The following is a 14950-nucleotide window of genomic DNA, read 5'->3' as shown; positions in this document are numbered from 1 at the left end:
CGCATCGACCTGGTCAACACTGATCCATTGACTGGTTTACAACATCATATTTCGAGTGCTTTGTAGCCTCGATCTGTCCTGTACTCTTTATCATCGTCGGGTGTTTTATGGGTGCTAATGGGCTTGGTGAGAAAACATTGAATGCTTTCCCCAGGATTTACTCCTGTTCTTTCCCTTTTCCGTAATTTCGACTTCTGGATGCCTAGTGCATCCCGTGTTACGTAGGTAATTTCACCACCGTCTACTGAAGTACGTTTAAGGTCACATTAAGCTACTGCTCACAATAATGCAGTGCTTATGCTCCGATATCTGAAAGTTATGGTTACCTACGGTGACGGCACTAATAAGGAATTATATCAGTCTCGCGCTCGCGCTCTCGCCGAGTAGAGCTCTGACTCACGGACTGCTGGATCGCAGTCTGGTTCGTTTAAAGTGACCAAAACAAGAAGCCGACACTCTTTTTGCGTTAGAAGCTCGCGGCCGTGCCTCAATGGCGGAAATCCTTCATGCCGGAGATACGATCTGCTTCCTTCCGGCGTAGAAACTTCAGTCTCCTGAGTCTTTCTCTGTGAAATCACCGCCGGTGTTTTCCCCAACATTATTCTCCTGGGCTTTTAGAAGGAACCGGCTCATCTGCGATTTTATTGGTCGGTGACAATGGCGGAGGTGGCAGAAGGGAAGGTGGTGGGGGAGGCCGAGAAAAAGAAGCAGGAGCAGAGCTTGGCTTACTATGAGCTATTCTCTTTCGCCGACCGATTCGACGCGCTGCTGATGGCGGCCGGAAGTCTCGGCGCAGTGGTGCATGGCTCCGCCATGCCAGTATTTTTCCTCCTATTTGGAGATCTGGTAAATGGATTTGGAAAGAATCAGACTAATCTCAGCAAAATGACCGCAGAGGTTTCCAAGGTATGTCCCCCGTCCTTGGTGCCCGGATCTCCGCTCCATTTACACCGCTGCATTTCTGAATATTTCTCCTATGCTGCGCTACTCACATTCTTCCTTCTTTGATCTTCTAGTACGCTCTCTATTTCGTCTATCTCGGGCTGGTTGTGTGCGTTTCTTCGTATGCAGGTAAGTGTCGATCTTCTCCGTCTTTTCTCCCCATAAGTTTTGTTCTAATTGATTGGGTTCATGAGAACGGAGGTAGGTCGAGGAAGACCAGAAGAGCCGGGTCCTCCATCACCTCCCTTCTCCGTTGTCTTTTCCTCGTTTGCCCCATGGTTTCTACTGCCGTCGCTTTCGCCTTGTGCTTTGGCCTTTTTGTTATTTTTTCCTCTTTGCGGTATTCGCACCAGATTCTCGCCTGATGGACGCTGCTGTTCCCGTTCCGTTACTTCCCTGTCTCGGATAATCTTCGGGTGAGCTTACCGTTTATTTCCCTCAATGCCGCAGAGATCGCGTGCTGGATGTATACCGGTGAGAGGCAATCCGGGGCGCTGAGGAGAAAGTACTTGGAGGCTGTGCTGAAGCAGGATGTAGGGTTTTTTGACACTGACGCTCGGACGGGAGACATCGTCTTCAGCGTCTCCACGGATACACTCCTCGTTCAGGACGCCATTAGCGAGAAGGTAAGCTCACTCCACCATGGTGTTGGAACTAAGTAATTAGATTTTCTTTTGAAGAAAAAAAAAACATGAATGTATTTTTGACTTATCGTGGACTGCCAGGTGGGCAATTTCATCCATTATTTGTCGACCTTCCTTGCTGGCCTTGTAGTAGGCTTCATATCGGCATGGCGGTTGGCTCTGCTAAGCGTGGCGGTGATACCTGGGATTGCCTTCGCTGGTGGGCTTTATGCCTATACCCTAACCGGGCTTACGTCAAAGAGCCGAGAGTCGTATGCGAGTGCCGGGATCATCGCAGAGCAGGCATTGCACTCAAAACTTTTCCCGCATTTTCAAGTAGTCTTACGCTGTTTTGATTAACATTTTTTCAACATTTGGATGGTAGAATGATTTTAGTATTTTTTAATAGTTTTTAGCACGAGGTAATTGGTTTTGCCTGTTGTAATTGCACTGAGTTGAGTCTATTCTTTTTTTTCCTTTTCAGTTGGTGTGGTAGAAAGTAAAACGGTAAAAATGATGTTTTCATGAGCTTGAGATTTCGTATAGCTATTTAAAATGTGGATTCTCTACTTCAACCTGGTGGGTAATGGTATGCATTGTCGATTAGCCTAAGATTTTATTTTTTTAATATGTTTGGTCTAAAATTGCTAAATATAATGAGAATAGGCATCTAAACAATTGCTTTATATGAAGGCTAAATATTTTTTATGGGTTGTTTGTAGATTTGAATGGTATGGAAAATTACTTCAAATTTTTATGCAAATTAAACCTTCATTAGTGACTGGAAAGCAAGGGTGGAATCAATCTTAGCTTTTAGGGTGGACAAACTAATAAAAATAAAAACTAAAAACTATATGACAAAATTCATAAAGAATTCTTAGATTGTATTATAATTGATAAATTAAAAAAAATACAAGTGATGCATTTTTTTGATAATTTTACATTACAATTTCGTTTGGAATAATTTCAAATATTTTTTTTCTTAATATATGATATTAGACAATCTCTGAGCTATTCATCACTTATTTTATTACGTAATCGATATTTGACAATTTTCACTACAGTAGTGATGACTAACAAAGTTAATGTCAAAACAATAAGTTTGTAAACTCGGGGATACACCTTTTTTAACCATAATAATTTATTTGCAAGATTAACAATACTTCCCAAAGATGAGAACTTCTCGCTTGTACACATCAAGAATGTATGTGGATCGTTGGTGTTTAAGAACCACATGTGAATTGTTGCCACATGTCAATTGTTGAAAAATCTGTTGAATATTACTCTGTAAGGCGAATAAATCCCCTTATCATAAACAAAAAATGAGTTACTTAGGTTTAAACACGAAACACTGAGAAATACTCAGTACTAGCTTAAGAGAATCGATTATTTAGCTTTTGAAGTTGCATATTAGCAACTATGTAAAAGAAATCAACACGATCATGATGCAAATTTTTTATTTTCTAATTTTTTTGCATTGATCGTCTGTGAGCCTTGAATGTAGAATTCATATTGGAAATATCAATTTAAAAAATATTGCAAAAACGTGCTAATTCATCCAGTAAAGAAGCTCATTCATTCTTCCACATTATATGTAATCATTGCTTGGAGACTTGCACCGATTTCATTTCATTCGTGATATCTTGTTATTTTCTCTATAAGATTGTGATAAATTTGCAATAACTAAAGTGTCAATCATTTAATGCATTGCAATGATAATTATTTCTCCGTATAAACATCCCGAGATTCATCATCTATAATTGAGAATTGGAGTCTCCAATATATTTCGTGATAGATGTTAAGGTTTCAGTTATTGCAGCATAATGAATTTATTTTTAGACATTTGATGAAGTTAACTTTAAATTTGGGCTTATGCAATTTTTAATTTTTTTTCATTATAATTAATAAGAAAATCGAATAGCTCCAAATAATTTTCTCGATTATTTGATCCAGATGACTTGTCTTGCCCATAGAATAATAATCCTTGATGTAAGAGAAATTGAACATAATCAACTGCTGTAGTCAAGATGATCCTATTTTTTTTTTCTCATCTTTATTCATTTGTAAAGTAGGAAGATTGTATCTTGATTCTTCATTAAATCTTTACATTTTTCTATGACCTTATTATTTACAATATTATACTCTCTAATGTGATATAATAGTTTTCTTTCCTCTTCCAATTTCATCTGAAAACTTATTTGGTCTACACGGGATTGACTCAGGCGGAACAGAGGCGGAAGAGTCCGCTCCTATACGCCTATCCGACCGCCCAGGCACCGTAGAGTTGTTTAGCGAAGGTTTTTGAAGGGAGTTAGGTGGGAAATTTAAATGGAGGGACTGTTTAGAGATTTCCTTTTGGATTGTATGCATTTTTTTATTTTATTTATTTTTTTTATTTTTTATTTATTTATTTATTTTTTTTTTTTTGGATTGTATGCATTAAATCGTTTGTTTCCTAGGATTTGGGCATCTTGAATTTGACTGAAATTTGAGATCTCTTTGGGTTTTTGGGCTCTAGCGGCGTCTAGAGATTTGGGAGAGATAGACCCTCCTCTCGAATAGAGGATCAATTGTATTTTGCTCTTTTTCTTCCGTTAGTTGGATTATTGCAATAAAATCTACTGTTTTCTAATTTTTTCCATTGGTTTTGTGGATTGTTCTTGCTGTTTTTGTCTCTATTGTCAAAGTTTACTTGAGGTATTCAAGTATTTCCTAACAGTATTATATGTGGAAAACGGACTTTTGTTTTATAAAGATAGGATATTCCCCCAAAGTAGCTGCTGTGTGTAAGTTGCTTTCAGACGCATACCATTTTAGATATGCTCACGGAAATTATCAAAAGATCACACCAATTACTTAATTATCAAATAATTTTATCTATCAATTCTTTACTCATTAATGTAATGCATACACTATACCTATTTGTGCGTATTGACAATATTATGAAATATGTAGAACATTAAATAATGCCATGAACGTTTTTCTGTTGTGTTGGAATTATGGTTTTTCAGTACCCTCATTGTGTTGCCGTTGTGGGATTGTGATTTCTGATATGAACATGTGAAATATCAGTTATATATATATATTTTTTTTTTCTGATGGTTCACAGGCAATTGCTCAAGTGAGGACTGTATACTCATTTGCTGGGGAGAGTAAGACCCTAAATGCTTACTCTGAAGCAATACAGTATACACTTAAGCTGGGATATAAGGCAGGGATGGCAAAAGGCTTAGGAATTGGGTGCACGTTTGGGATTGCATGTATGTCATGGGCACTAGTGTTTTGGTATGCCGGTGTCTTTATCCGGAATGGACAGACTGATGGAGGAAAGGCTTTTACAGCAATATTTTCTGCAATCGTTGGTGGAATGTATGTACTTTATGTTCTTATTATTGTACTTTTTTTGCACTTCCAATACTTTCCTTTGTTACATATTTAGTATGCTTTTTCTCACCATTCTTCAATACATGTTCACTTGGGGAGCAATTTAATACTGTGTATCTACTGTAACGTCGTAATCTTTTTTTAAATTTTATTTCGGACGATATTTGTTACATGCTTGTTTTGGTTGGCTGATTTAATACGCACATATAAATCATTAAACTAATGCTCTACTTATGAAAGGCTATTGTTTGATGCATTGCGTTGATGTTTTCTCTATCTACTTCAATGAATCCTTTATTGTTCTTCTTTTTCACATTTTTATTAAATTAAACAGTAAACATGTTTGTAGCTTTATCTTCTGCCCATCATTTTCATGAGGGATACTCGTGCCTATACAGGAGCTTGGGTCAGTCATTTTCAAACCTTGGAGCATTTAGTAAAGGGAAGGCTGCTGGCTACAAACTTCTGGAGATAATTCGGCAGAAGCCTTCTATCATTCAAGATCTAGCTGATGGCAAATATTTGGATGAGGTTCATGGAAATATAGAATTTAAAGACGTCACATTCAGTTATCCATCAAGGCCTGATGTTATCATCTTCAGGGATTTTTCTCTTTTCTTCCCTGCTGGGAGGACGGTTGCTATTGTTGGAGGTAGTGGCTCTGGTAAGAGTACAGTTGTTTCTTTGATCGAAAGGTTCTATGATCCCAACCAAGGTGATATGATATTCCCTTCATGTAAAAAAAAAATTCTAGATCTGCTGCTGTATCTGATCATTAATATTAATTTCTTCATGTTGTTTCCATTGCAGGGCAAGTTTTGCTTGACAATGTGGACATTAGAACATTGCAATTGAGATGGCTTAGGGACCAAATTGGTTTGGTCAATCAAGAACCTGCATTATTTGCAACTACTATACTGGAAAACATACTCTATGGGAAATCTGATGCAACAATTGTTGAAGTTGAACAAGCTGCAACTGCAGCAAACGCTCATAGTTTTATTGCACTGCTTCCAAACGGTTACAATACCCAGGTTAGTGTAATTGTATTACATATGTATAACACCTTAATTTCTCTTACAACCGATTAAGAGCTTGGACCCTATCTGTACACGAATCTGTCTCGCTTTTATTTGTTTTAGCTAAAAGAGCAGCACATATACAGAAATTTATCTGTTAGTAGGTTTCACAGCTTTATTGTGGTTAAAGCATTTTTAATCAATTATCAGAAAATTATACTAGATGAATTTCATGTAACCATAGCTAGTGCTTTAGATGAATGCTCGGCTATTTAATTACTAATGGCATCCTTCAAGTTGTAAAAGAAAAAAATCTGCTCATGTTTATGCACACTTGATCTGGTGCTGATCCTAAATGGTGGTCCAGAATTTTCTGCATTCAAAGCGTTACTTAATAATTGATAATTCAGCAAAGGAATTTTTAATAGACATGCCATCAACAAGCATTTTCATAGTATTGTGACTTGAGTTGAATATTTTTGTTTTTGACTTTTTTCTATATGATCCAAAGCAAAGTAAACTCTTTACTTGTTTTAACGGTCTATGATCAAAACTTAGGTTGGAGAAAGGGGAGTTCAGTTATCTGGTGGCCAGAAACAGAGAATTGCTATTGCACGTGCTATGTTAAAGAATCCCAAGATTCTCCTTCTTGATGAAGCCACGAGTGCCCTAGATTCTGGCTCTGAGAGTATCGTCCAAGAAGCACTGGACCGCCTCATGGTTGGAAGAACTACGGTGGTTGTCGCACACCGACTTTCAACCATAAGAAATGTTGATACAATAGCTGTCATCCAACAAGGGCAAGTTGTTGAAACTGGAACACATGAAGAATTGATTGCTAAGGGAAACACTGGAGCTTATACCTCTTTAATTCGGTTTCAAGAAATGGCAAGGAACAGGGACTTTGGTGCTCCATCCACTCGTAGATCTCGCTCATCACGTCTGAGCCATTCTCTCTCTACAAAGTCTCTCAGTCTGCGCTCTGGAAGTCTGAGGAACTTGAGCTATCAGTACAGCAGCGGAGCTGATGGCCGTATAGAGATGGTTTCTAATGCAGACAATGATCGCAAGTATCCTGCTCCTGATGGCTATTTCTTCAAACTTCTAAAATTAAATGCCCCTGAATGGCCTTATGCCATCTTGGGAGCTGTTGGTTCAATACTCTCTGGGTTCATAGGTCCAACTTTTGCATTAGTGATGAGCAATATGATAGAGGTGTTCTATTATCCTGATCCAAACACAATGGAGAGGAAGACGAGGGAGTATGTTTTTATATATATTGGAGCAGGACTTTATGCAGTTGTTGCATATCTGATTCAGCATTACTTCTTTAGTATCATGGGGGAAAACCTCACCACTAGGGTCAGGAGAATGATGCTTGCTGGTAAGTGGTAATAACCCTTTACCTTCATTTCTTCAACCTTTACTTTTTAAGATTTGTAAGGCTGAACCATAGTATTGTGAATGCAGCTATCCTAAGAAATGAAGTTGGATGGTTTGATGAGGAGGAGAACAATTCCAGCCTTGTTGCTGCCCGTTTGGCTACTGATGCTGCTGACGTGAAGTCTGCAATTGCAGAGAGGATTTCAGTGATACTTCAAAACATGACCTCACTCCTCACGTCCTTCATTATCGGATTCATTGTTGAATGGAGAGTGGCACTCCTCATTCTTGCTACCTTCCCTCTTATTGTCCTTGCAAACTTTGCACAGGTACCAAATTCTTATATCTCTAATCCTTTTTTCAATAATTTCAGCACGAGACAAATTTTTTGGAATAATGTCTTTTTGCCATTAGCATTTTAATTTAATTGTTCACTCTAGCGATTCTAATTTCCAGGAAGTAAAACCACAAAAAAAATAAGCTTGTTAAGTGGGAAAAAGGACTGAAACTTTATTATGAATCGATTTAGTTTTAGGTTATTTTGTTCCTGTAGGTTATCAAGTCATTGTAAATCTCTATTAATAAGGTCATATGTAATGTATCAATTGGGAAAAATTTGAATAAAGCTTTAGGATAGATTTTCCTTCTAAATTCTGTCTCTCTCCCTCTCTCTTTCTTGCAAGAAGAGCTCAAGAAGCTTTTAAGAACTCCTAATTTTCTTCCTAACACCATCACTGTGGGTATATCTGTAGTGCGGCTGTTTTCTTGTGCCTATCAGGCTGCCATAGGTAGCTTAGTCTTATCCTGTCAAACTCTTCTCCTTGTCCCGTTTACTTTATTTGCTCTTTGCTATTGGTTTTTTTTTTTCCTTTTGAAATGGTGAGACATAAATCTCAAAGCATGTGGCTTGAACCTGATCCCTTCACGTGCTTTTGGTTTTAGACTTGCATTCCTTTGGCGTTCTTGGGACTTAGTAGCAGCTGTTCCAGTACCGTAAATAATAAAATGTGGAGGCCCACACCCACAGTTCTAGTATTCTGTCTTCTAGTAATATTTGTGCTCTCTTGTAGAAATCTTGAGTTTGAAAAGCATGAGAGCAAGTAAAAGTGTGAGTGCAAGTGAAGAGTCCAAATGCAACAGTTCTGTCGATCCTGTGGCCGCTGCCTGACTGAGAAAAGGTCACATGCTGGCTCAGGGGTTCTTTTTACTCGTGACTCTCTTTGCACTAACTTTTAGAAAAATCACTGTATCCTTTTAATTATTTACTTTTGTCTGTTTTTGTCTGTACTGTGAACAGTTTTGTGTACCCCTGCTTTATTAAAGTGCCGACTTTCACTTAATTAAACACTTAAATGCCTACTAAGAAACTATACTTTACACTAACACCTTGAAGTACTCATCTTTGCAGGATTTTAGCTTGGGCCCGGTATGAATTTTTGTATTGTATTTTTTGGATTAGTGATTCTATACTTCACTCGCTAGATTATGCTATCCAGATTGGTAAAACTAATTTTCCTAATCCAATCTAATCATAATCAATCCAGCCTTGAAGAATAGGATTATGTTGATATATTTTACGTCTCAGTTTTGACATCATTTTTCATGCTATAGAGGGATCATTACGCTTATCAGAAAGCGATTGTTCTTTTTTTTGACAAAATCCATCGGGATCATCTAATTCATTCAATTACTAATTGTCATTTCAGTTTATGTTATCTCTGAGTGTTTAATACCTTCATACAGAATTACAGATTAAGCTTTTATTTAATAAGATTTTCATTTAAAGAGCTTGATTTGTTATGCTAATTAAAGGATAGATTGATAATTGTTTATTCTTGAGCATTGCCTTGGGATTATTACTGACTGAAGCTGGGAAAATGCTCCCATCAGCAACTTTCCTTGAAGGGTTTTGCCGGGGACACTGCGAAGGCGCATGCTAAGACGAGCATGATAGCTGGGGAAGGTGTGAGCAACATTCGTACAGTTGCAGCTTTCAACGCCCAAAGCAAGATATTATCTCTCTTCCGTCAAGAGTTACGAATTCCCCAGCGCCACAGCCTCAGTCGCAGCCAGATTTCTGGTTCTCTCTTTGGTCTTTCCCAGCTTGCCCTCTATGGCTCGGAGGCCCTCATCCTCTGGTATGGTGCACACCTTGTGCGGTCAGGAGCTTCTACTTTCTCACGCATCATGAAGGTTTTTGTTGTTCTGGTTGTCACTGCCAACTCTGTTGCGGAGACTGTAAGCCTTGCTCCGGAGATAGTTCGTGGTGGGGAGTCCATTCGCTCCGTTTTCTCCATCCTAAACCGTAGCACGCGGATAGATTCTGACGACCCTGAAGCTGAGCCGGTGGATTCCATCCGTGGTGAAATTGAACTCCGACATGTCGACTTTGCCTACCCGTCCAGACCAGAGATCCCCATCTTCAAAGACCTTAACATCCGTATTCGTGCCGGACAAAGTCAGGCTCTTGTTGGTGCGAGCGGTTCTGGCAAGAGCTCTGTCATTGCACTCATTGAACGATTTTATGACCCTACAGCGGGGAAGGTCATGATTGATGGCAAGGACATCCGTCGCTTAAATCTCAAGTCCCTTCGTCTGAAGATTGGACTTGTGCAACAAGAGCCTGTGCTGTTTGCTGGAACCATCTTTGACAACATAGCATATGGAAAGGACATCACAACCGAGGAAGAAGTTATAGATGCTGCACGGGCAGCAAATGTTCATGGTTTTGTTAGTGAGCTTCCGGATGGGTACAAGACGCCTGTTGGTGAGAGGGGCGTGCAACTCTCTGGAGGGCAGAAGCAGAGGATTGCAATCGCAAGAGCAGTGCTGAAGGACCCAGCCGTGTTGCTGCTGGATGAGGCAACAAGTGCTTTGGATGCGGAATCTGAATGCGTGTTGCAGGAAGCTTTGGACAGGTTGATGAGGGGGCGCACGACGGTGCTGGTAGCTCACCGGCTGTCGACAATCCGGGGAGTCGACTGCATTGGGGTGGTGCAGGAAGGGCGAATCATTGAGATTGGGAGCCATGCGGAGCTTGTGGCAAGGCCAGAAGGGGCGTACTCCCGGCTCCTGCAGCTGCAGAACCATCGTATCTGACAAGTGTTTGAGGTTTGTCTCCATGGGTTCTGGTTTTGGATGAAACTGACCTGATTTTTTAGTTGAATATGATTAAATATGCTGTTTGGGCTTCGGAAAGATGGAAGGTGTTGCAGACAAGTTACAATCATCTGGTTATTACTTAACTGGAACAGGCTTTCTTCAAAGTCACCCACGTAATGCTTTTACAATGTATCATATAATGTATGAACTTTGGATTTGGTTCCTTTATGATGAAGCAAATGGTTTTTTTCTTTTTGAAGCTCTAGTAAATTTCCTACCATTATGATGTACATTTGAATCATTGCATTTTTAATTAGGTTGCATTCATGATTATTACTTTATATTTTTCAGAATTAAGATTGAAGCCATATGAATGTTAACATGTATACCATGGTAACATATTAGGCCTATACAATTGGAGATATTATTATGTGCGGAGATTGAACACATAGAATCGTTCAATTTGGTTTATGTGAATAATAGAGTAGTGTTGAACATTAAAAGCAAAGTGATGAACAATAGTTGCGTTTTTATTGTTTATAGAGACAATCGTACGGTTTTATATCTGCACGTGATAATCAGTTTCGTGAAAATTCAGGACATATTAGGCCTACACAAATGATAACATATTATTTTTTTTAGAGCTATGCACAAGTTAATCATCTTTTGTGGATCTCAATCTTATAAAACTCAACTATTCAACAGAGCAATCATGAGAAAAATCAAGAATAAAATCGCTAAGCACATGAGAGCACATCCTCAATAAAACTATTAAAAAATTGGTTGAGCTGTGTACTATGTTGTTTAAATTCATTTATTTAATTTCTTATAAAGATAGAACTGGGGTTTGATGATCCGAATTTTAAATTTTATCAAAATTTGTTTATTAGGTTTTTATCAAATTTTTATATTAAAATTGAGCTTAATGAAGCCTAATTAATTAAATAATTGATGTTAATAATTTAAATATATAACCAAATTACTTGATATAATAAAATGTATATATTTTAATAAATTTTGATATAACTCATTAGGTGTTTTTAAAGTTTTTTGGTAAGAAATTACTTAACTCTACCATATTTGATATTTTCATTTTACATCTAATCATATACAAATTGAAAACAGCAACATACAACAGGTCATAAAATGATAATTAAAAAAAAAAAACTATCATTAAATGAGCATTTCATGTTATTCTTATTAACAAACTATTTGTTAAATAACAGAATGTTGCGGGCTAGAATATACGCGACGATAGAGTTAGAAAGTATTCGTCTTAGCGTTGCACAGATATTCAGAACACAAACATAAGATAAAATAACACCAGGATATTTATGTGGAAAACCCTAGAAAGGGAAAAAACCACGGGGCCACGCCCAGTCGAAAAAGTTACATTAGTGTTTGTTTGAGATACAAGAGGCTGACTCGTCCGTGAAATTTATGACGATCAGATTACAATGAAACACTTCTAGATTGAAATCAAGATAAAATGTTGGGCAGAGTTCCGGCGTCACTTGAAGATCGGGCGAAATTCTGGCATCACTTGAGCATCAGGTTGAATTCTGACGTCTCTTGGGCGTTGGGAAGATTTCTGGGGTCACTTGGGCATTTGACAGTATTCCGGCGTCACTCTGGCATCCAGCGTCCCTCGGGCGTCAAACAGAATTACGTCGATGGTCGTGGAGGAGTTTCTTCCCTCATATCCTTCTCTTCTTCTTCTCTTCTTCTTGCTTCTAGTTTGGGTCCCCCCTCATGAGAAATGAGGGGTCTATTTATAGATATTCCGGAGTGACATAGCTTGTAAATAGGTTTGAGATCAGGGGTAAATAGGGAGTGGTCGAATGGACTGTTGATATTGAATCCTTTGATCGTGCACCGTTCGTGAGCCATTTGAAGGTCTTAATGATCTTGGAATTCGGCGATCTTGTGCTCATTGGATTCGTCTCGTCGAGCCGCTCAATTCGACTATAAGAACGTCATATTTGGAAACCATTTGATAACTCGAATTATGATTTGAACTTTTCAACAGTACTTCGGGTGCTTGATTTGGACTCATTTGGGCTCGGATTGAGTTGAATTTGGTGTTGTTGAGTTCGTATTTCCGAGATGCTCAGTTTGATTGTAAGTTCACTGAAATTGGAGTTCAAGTGATCCCGAATTTAATTTTTGAAGTTTCCGACTCGATTTTGCCTAGAGATTTGTGCCGATCAAAATAATTTTTTGAGGATATATCACAGACGATTATATTCATGAACATAAATAAACAAACTATTTGGTGCTCAAGCAATTCATTTATATGATGAATTTTTAAAATTTTATTTAATACTATTCAATTACATAACCAAACAAAATCAATAAATATTCTATGAATGAATGTCAAATTATTCATTAAATATGCTTATTTATTTATAGCTCTATTCCTTCCGAAGTTTGTATTAAAAAATTATTTTAAAAAAATCATGAAGAAATCTTCTTAAATTATCCACAAATGCAAAAAATATGGTAAGAATCTTTGCAGTAAATCTCATGGTTAGTTTCATAATTTCATTTGCCCAACTTATGATGAGCTAACTATTTTGCTGATTTGTCTTTTCTTTGGAAGTACGTACACTTATAGTAACAACACTATCCAGTGATTAATGAATGTTATGCCAGTTATAGTTGCATGTGATTGCGATTGCACATCCTAGCTAGCTTGCTTTCAAACCAATGGATCAGTGCAAGTGTGATTAGGGTTTTAGGTTTAGCCCCACTATGTCATAAATGTTGCAGTTGTTAATATATAATATTCAGCAAGTCATGTGGTTCATATCGTTTTAGCTAATAGTGTAGACTTGTTTGGTTGTAATTTTTTTTACTTTTTATTTATGTCGTAGATTGATTTTTATTGTGTCCTGCTTGAATTCAAATGAGCCCAATACGATCATTATGTCTATGAATAATTTTAAATAAGAGTTAAATATGAATGCATACAAATTTGAATGGGTTTAATACAAACATGTGGCGAGCTTGTTAAAGATTAAGAACAATAGAAAAAAGATCATTAACATTGATATGCCAAGTTTTCTGGAAAAACATGGAGGTGAAACCATCAGGCCCAGCCACTGACTCAGAATTCATAACAAAAATAATATCTTTAACTTCCTCCAATGAAGGGGTTTTAGATAAGAAAAAATTATTACAGCTAGTTTAAACTTCTAATTTTGAGAAAGTTATTCTCACAATAGCCTTATATAGTTAGATATATATCTTCGTTCTCGAATGATCCATATGTTATAGAGCTCAAACATAAATTTCTTCAAGCAGACAAAGATTAGAGTTCATATTGTTTATATTATATAAATATGAATGCATTTATCGCCCCCTCCAACGCTGGCAGCAATAGGTTATGTTAGGGGTGCAACTGAGTCTAGCTGACTTGCGAGCTGGCTTGAGTTCAACTCGTTAACGAGCTCGCGAGTTGAGCTTATGGAGTATCAAGCTCTAGTTCGAGCTGAATTTCAAGCTCTGTGTATTATCGAGCTTGAGTTCGATGCATGCCCTGTCTGGCTCTAGTGCTCATCGAGTCAGCTCGAGTTCGAGCTGCCTGCACAATTAGCGAGCCAGACTTGAACTACCTCTCCCTGGAGCTCGACTCGATTGTTTGCACCCCTAATTATGATAGTAAGAAGATGAAAAAAGAAGTTAAAAATTAATAAGATTTGAATGTCATATTTAGAGTTAAAGCCATATTTGAACTCCCTTCGGACGAATGTTTTAAGCCAATTCAACTATTAAATGCGAAACTAGATTTTGCGAAAGTTCAGAAAAGGTGCGAAGTTGCATTAAGAATTTTAAATCATGATTAAATAATGTTCAAACCCTGTGATTTATATAACACAAATACTACTAAAAACTGCATAGTTCAGGTAAACAACTTCACAATTGTGTCCATGTCTTTTTAATTTAGAAGTAATTTATGCTTTATATATAGCCATTGATGCAGCAATAAGGCATATCAAATATTCAAATCATAAGCTATTAGTAATATGCTCAACCATAATGATGTAGTGGATCGTTGGAAGACTCGACCTGCAAGAAGGATTTCGGTTTTCCCAATCCAGGGAAGAAGAAGAAGAAAGCTCTAAGGCTTCAAAGACTAATATTTCATGCAATCCAACTGATGTAGTGGATCGTCGGAAGATGCGACCTGCAAGAAGGATTTTGGTTTCTCAATCCAGGGAAGAAGAAGAAGAAGCTTTCCAAAGCTTTAACAAAGGGATAATATCATTCAATACATTTTCCTATTACAAAACTTACTATTTATAAAGCAAAAAGAGCATTCTAGAAGCTCATCCTAACAAACTAGATAAGGTGTCCAAGGGAACACCTCAAGCATAAAATGCACCGCATCACATATATGGTTGACGCTTGTCCAATCAAAGAAATAGTTGGCAGAGAATATTTTAGATGCATAAAATGACGTGCAATTACAAAATGAATCTGAATATGATGATT

The 14950-nt window shown here is 37.6% G+C and overlaps 2 protein-coding genes across 2 annotated transcripts in view; one reads left to right on the top strand and one right to left on the bottom strand.

Annotated features, from left to right (window-relative positions):
* The first annotated feature begins 369 nt into the window (after window positions 1-369).
* On the top strand, window positions 370-10743 carry LOC110109767 (ABC transporter B family member 19). Its single transcript, XM_020840963.2, has 10 exons — window positions 370-906; window positions 1017-1071; window positions 1393-1568; window positions 1668-1868; window positions 4675-4934; window positions 5348-5664; window positions 5760-5983; window positions 6527-7352; window positions 7439-7680; window positions 9242-10743. The coding sequence occupies exons 1-10, from the start codon at window positions 658-660 to the stop codon at window positions 10448-10450; spliced, it is 3759 nt and encodes a 1252-aa protein (XP_020696622.1). The 5' UTR covers window positions 370-657; the 3' UTR covers window positions 10451-10743.
* A 3921-nt stretch (window positions 10744-14664) lies between these two features.
* The window catches only part of LOC110109789 (pentatricopeptide repeat-containing protein At5g65560-like), a 1019-nt gene continuing 733 nt past the window's right edge, over window positions 14665-14950 (bottom strand). The window contains exon 2 of the mRNA XM_020840988.1: window positions 14665-14736. Within this exon, the coding sequence (XP_020696647.1) occupies window positions 14665-14736 (72 nt within the window). The remainder of the gene's footprint in view (window positions 14737-14950) is intronic.

This window comes from Dendrobium catenatum, unplaced genomic scaffold, assembly GCF_001605985.2.
Source record: "Dendrobium catenatum unplaced genomic scaffold, ASM160598v2 fragScaff_scaffold_1116, whole genome shotgun sequence".
Lineage (NCBI taxonomy): Eukaryota > Viridiplantae > Streptophyta > Magnoliopsida > Asparagales > Orchidaceae > Dendrobium > Dendrobium catenatum.
The sequence above is the reverse complement of the archived record's forward strand: the minus strand, read 5'-3'. Positions and strand labels throughout refer to the sequence as shown.

Coding starts and splice junctions, on each gene's coding strand:
- LOC110109767 (XM_020840963.2), top strand. CDS start 658: ATGGCGGAGGTGGCAGAAGGGAAGGTGGTGGGGGAGGCCGAGAAAAAG. Junction 1,072..1,392: donor GTGCGTTTCTTCGTATGCAG/GTAAGTGTCGAT, acceptor TCAATGCCGCAG/AGATCGCGTGCTGGATGTAT. Junction 1,869..4,674: donor CCGGGATCATCGCAGAGCAG/GCATTGCACTCA, acceptor GATGGTTCACAG/GCAATTGCTCAAGTGAGGAC.